This window comes from Lipotes vexillifer, unplaced genomic scaffold (assembly GCF_000442215.2).
Source record: "Lipotes vexillifer unplaced genomic scaffold, Lipotes_vexillifer_v1.1 scaffold715, whole genome shotgun sequence".
In the NCBI taxonomy this organism is placed as follows: Eukaryota; Metazoa; Chordata; class Mammalia; order Artiodactyla; family Lipotidae; genus Lipotes; species Lipotes vexillifer.
In genome coordinates, this window is record NW_006788828.1 from 371,728 (window position 1) to 376,505 (window position 4,778).

General features: G+C 45.4%; 1 protein-coding gene across 2 annotated transcripts in view; it reads right to left on the reverse strand.

Annotated features, from left to right (window-relative positions):
- The window catches only part of NADK2 (NAD kinase 2, mitochondrial), a 45,364-nt gene extending 45,209 nt beyond the window's left edge, over window positions 1–155 (reverse strand). For both annotated transcript variants that reach the window (XM_007461842.1, XM_007461841.1), the window contains exon 1: window positions 4–155. In XM_007461842.1, the coding sequence (XP_007461904.1) occupies window positions 4–155 (152 nt within the window). The remainder of the gene's footprint in view (window positions 1–3) is intronic.
- Between the last annotated feature and the right edge of the window lie 4,623 nt (window positions 156–4,778).

Genomic DNA, 4,778 nt, shown 5'->3' on the forward strand with positions numbered 1-4,778 from the left:
GACTGCCCCTGCCCCAGGTGCCGCCGGCCGCAGCCGTCACCGCCGAGCCGCGGCCGCGCGGCGGGGCCTCCCGCCCCTGGCCCCCTCAGCGCCGCTGCCCGGCCGCCCGCCACGCGACGACAGCTGCCCAGCAGGAAGCCTCGGTAACAAGTCATCGTCGGCCCGGCAGCAGCTGCAGGCCCGGGCCCCCGCCTCCGCTTCCAGCCGCCAGCAGTACGCGCCACTCGCGCCGCCCCGGCCTCTACGTCCCAGCCTGGCGGGCAGAGGTTAAGTGCACAGCCTTGCGTGGCCGGCGCCGCAAAGGGGACGTGCCCAGACGTAGACGGGGGCGGGGAAAGCCGGGCGATTGGGAGCCGGGAGAGCCCTCAAGAGGGAAAGGTGGGCGGGGAAAAGCTGGAGGCCTCCAGGTGGTGGGTTGTGTTTGTATGGGGAGCCTTTTCCATCGACGCCTGCGCAGTAGCCGCTTCCCCCGCCCGGGGACCGACCTCCAGCTCCACCCGTTTCCCCCCGCTGTCTCCACCCTCCCCCAGGCCACCTCTGCCAGCCAATCAGAACCCGCAGCGGTTTCGGAGGCTGAGGAGCTTCAGGGATTGGCTGCGGCCGGGGGAAGGGCTGGAATTCTATTTGGTGTTGGAGCTGAACCCAGCTGGAACTGGTCTGAGGCTGCGCCGGCCCTGCGAGTGCGGTTTTAAGGGCTTGGCGGGAACGTGCGTGAGGCCGCAGCTTCTTGCTCGGGGTCAGTCCTTTTTTTCGTTATTGCACATGAGACTAGACTCTTTTATTATTGCACGTAAGACTAGACCCTTTGTTCGTTCATTCAGCCACCTCGTATTGGATGGCTGATATGTCCAGCTCTGGGCCAGGGTTTGAGGAGACGGAGTCAGGACCAGCTGCACAATTTGCGGGGCCTAGTGCAAAATGAAAACGCAGTCCCTTGTTCAGAAATTGCTAAGAATTGCAAGAGGGATAGACAGCAGTAAGCCGAGCGCCGGGCTCATTTAAGCATGGTACCCTGTGGGATTGCGCAGGTGGTACATTTGCTAACCTCCAAAAAACGATTGGGGTGGAGGGGAGGTGTTAGCCTTTGAGGAAGTTAGAGGATGATGGATAGACGAGTCTGGCCAAGTGGAAAATTTCTAGATGGGAAGCTATGGTTGACAAAGTAGATAGGAAAAGAGTGAAGGGTTGAGAATGTTAGTAATTTGGACCTTATCCTGTAGGCAGTAGTTAGCCTTTTGAAGGCTTTAAATGGAAAGAAATGAGTCCTGAGAGCAATGTTTGATGACTTGATCTGGTTTTCGAATGTGGAACAAATTGGGAGGCAGGAGGAGGAAGGGAGACTTGGGCGCTGTTGGAATAGTTACACTTGGATCGAAGCTAGAGTAAAAGTAATGGAAATGGAAGAAAATGCTCCTGTTACAAGAGGAGAATCAAATGGCAGTGCACATCCTAATGTTTATCCCTCCTGCTCTTTAGATCCTTTTGCTTTGGCACTCTCTTTGCTTCTTTGTAGTCCTAGCACTATCAATAACTAGCTTTTGGACTTTGGGCAGGTTGCTTCATCTTTCTGCGCCTCAGATTCCTCATCTATAAAGTGAGGGAGTTGAACTAGAGTGATTCCAAGGTTCTGCCAAGCCCAAATTGATTCCAAACCTGTGACTTACTTTTCAGCTAGCCACCAACGCCAGCATTCACTCTTGGGTTCACTGAATATTTACTGAGTCCCTACTATGTGCCAGGTAGTATATTAGGCTGGGAAATACACAGTGCAGTCTGATAGTTGTTTGCTTTTAGTAGGTCACTGACCCCTTCTGGCCAGGAACTTTGCCTCACAGGAGCTGCTAACAGTGACTCGTAGTGCACCCTAAAAGCACACCTCTTAACTTCTGTGAGATGTGAGTTACTCATTTGTAACTTTGAACATCCTCAAGGTCCTTTCTAGTCTTACTAGTTCAACACTTTATAATTCCTTAGATACTAGGAAGGAAGAAAAGGGAGAAGTCACAGATGACACTGAGCTTTGAAGCTTGGTGACTAGGAGAATGTCAGTTGATCCATTTGACAGAAAAAATGAATTTAGAAAACCTGTTCTGGATCAAAGTCTATGAATTCTGTTATGCATATGCAAAATTTCAGACCCCTTTTCTTCCCATTTCACAGATAAGTACTTCAATTTTTGGATCTCCCCCGTTCCCAGCTACAAACTTGTCTACACTGACATCTTCTCATTTGATATATCTCTTTGTCCATTGTTATTTTGGGATCCCATCTCCTTCCACCTGCTCAGAAATATTACTCCGTCAGGTTATCACCTTTAATATACCTTTAATTATCCCTCTCTATTGGACTTTCCTCTTCACTGTTTAAACATGCTCATGTCTATGACATCTTTAAATTAAAAAAAAAAAAAAACCTTTTATGCCCTAGCTTTTATATATTGCTTGTTTTGTCTTTACAGCTAAGATTCTTGAAAGAGTAGTTGGTTCATCATTGGTCAACATCCCTGCTGCCTATTCATCTGTCAACCTGTTGTAATCTAGTTTCTCCGTGCTACTTTACTAATTACTGCTATTTCCATGGTGACCAAGGATGTGATTGTAAACTCAGAAGACATTTATCAGCCCTTAACTGACTTGGTCTTCCTGCAGCGTTGGAAATGGTTATCATTTCCTTTTGAAATTTTTTACTCTGGTTCACAGCACACCAGTCCCTAATGGTGGTCCTCCCATCTTTCTGTCCCTTTTCTGGATTCTTCCTAAGCTCATATTTGGGATCTATCCTTCCCTATCCTTGCCGTCCCTTCTCTTTGTCTCTCTCTCTCTCTTTCTCTCTGTCTCTCTGGCTCTCTCTCTCTCTCTGTCTCTTTCTCTCTGCACTCTTCTGCATGAGCTTATCTACTCTTGTGTAATGAAAAGAGCTTGGGTTCGGGATTTAAAATGACCTTGGTTCAAATCCCAGCTTTACCATTTATTACCTTTGTCAACCTTGGACTGTTCCCTTAATCTTTCTGAGCCTACTTATTCATTTACAAAATGTAATAGCTTACTTGTTAAGCTGTAAATATATGTACAAATGCCTAGCCACATGCCCATTACAAAGTATACACTTGGCAAATATTAGCCCCTTTCCCCTTCCCTGACTTCAGCTACTACCAGTATCTTTAGCCCAGACTATCTCTGGAGCTTTACATCCTTATTTCTAGCTTCCTGTTGGATAACACCTCTCAAGTCTTATGTATACAACACGTCAATGGAGATCAAATTATATTTGATTGACTGCTGTGGGTGAAGCACACTGCTAGGTGTTGGAGATAAAATGGGAAATAAATAAGTAGTCTCTCCCCTTGAAGAACATACAGTCTGTGCAATGGTAAAATTATTCACAGAGTGCTATAGGAATTTGGAGGAACAAATCTTCATTCAGCCTAAGTGGAGTTAGGGAAAGCTTTCTGGAAATGTCTCAAGCTAAACCTTAAAGAATGAGTTAGGTATTAGCCAGAATCAGCAAGGGTAAGAAAGGAATTCCACAGAGGAAACAGTATGAGCAAAGATATGGAGTAATAACATAGCAGTTCTGAAATCCTAGAACATTTAGAGAGAGGCAGGCAACAGTGGGAGGTGAGGCTAGAGAGGCTGACAGGGGGAAAGACATGAAGTGTTATATCCATGCTTAGGAACTTGGCTTTCATCCTGTATATGCTAGGAAGCCACTGAAAGGAGAGAATGACATGGTTAGCTGCAAAAATTATGAACAGAAATTTCTTAGAAGAAACACAAGCAGTGAATACATATCTAAAAGATCCTCAACCTTATTAGAAATCAGAAAAATACAAATTAAGCTAATAGTGAAGTAGTCTTTTACATCCACTAGATTGGCAGCAATTAAGAAATACTGGTAATCCTCTAATTGTTTGAAAATTATTATATCATCAAGTATTTATTAGGCTAGACATTTGCCAGTTATTTCAATAACTCCTCCAATGCCATAGTTTCCAGATATCATCTTAGAAATTCCAACTATGTTCAAGTATTCGAGTTAGTCAATTCCAAGTATGATGTCAAAAATTACTCAGTACTGTGGGTATAATCTGGCCATTGCAGAACAAACCAAAGTGTTGGCATTCATGGATTTAATATCAGTTTCAACTACCCTCAAACAACTAAAATAATCTGTAGTATTATTTTTTTTTAATTTTATATTTATTTTTATGTTTGGCTGTGTTGGGTCTTCGTTTCTGTGCGAGGGCTTTCTCTAGTTGTGGCAAGCGGGGGCCACTCTTCATCGCGGTGTGCGGGCCTCTCACTATCGTGGTCTCTCTTGTTGCGGAGCACAGGCTCCAGATGTGCAGGCTCAGTAGTTGTGGCTCACGGGCCTAGTTGCTTCGCGGCATGTGGGATCTTCCCAGACCAGGGCTCGAACCTGTGTCCCCTGCATTAGCAGGCAGATTCTCAACCACTGCGCCACCAGGGAAGCCCCCAATCTGTAGTATTATTGAATTTCAAACTCAAACCCCGCCTATGACAAGGCTGTTTTTCTCTTCTAGTGAACAAGCCTACCCAGTAGCCACATCTCAAACAAGCTTAATTGTTCTCAACATTTTATGGGGAAGAAATTATATATCACTGTGATATTGACAACTTGAAGATTTACGAAGGTTACGATCTATCCTTCCCAATCCCTATAACCCCCTCCAGCTCACTTCATGTACATTCTGATTCTGAAAGATATATACGACCACCCCCTGGCTTTTTTTTTTTTTTTTTTTTTTTTTTTTTTTT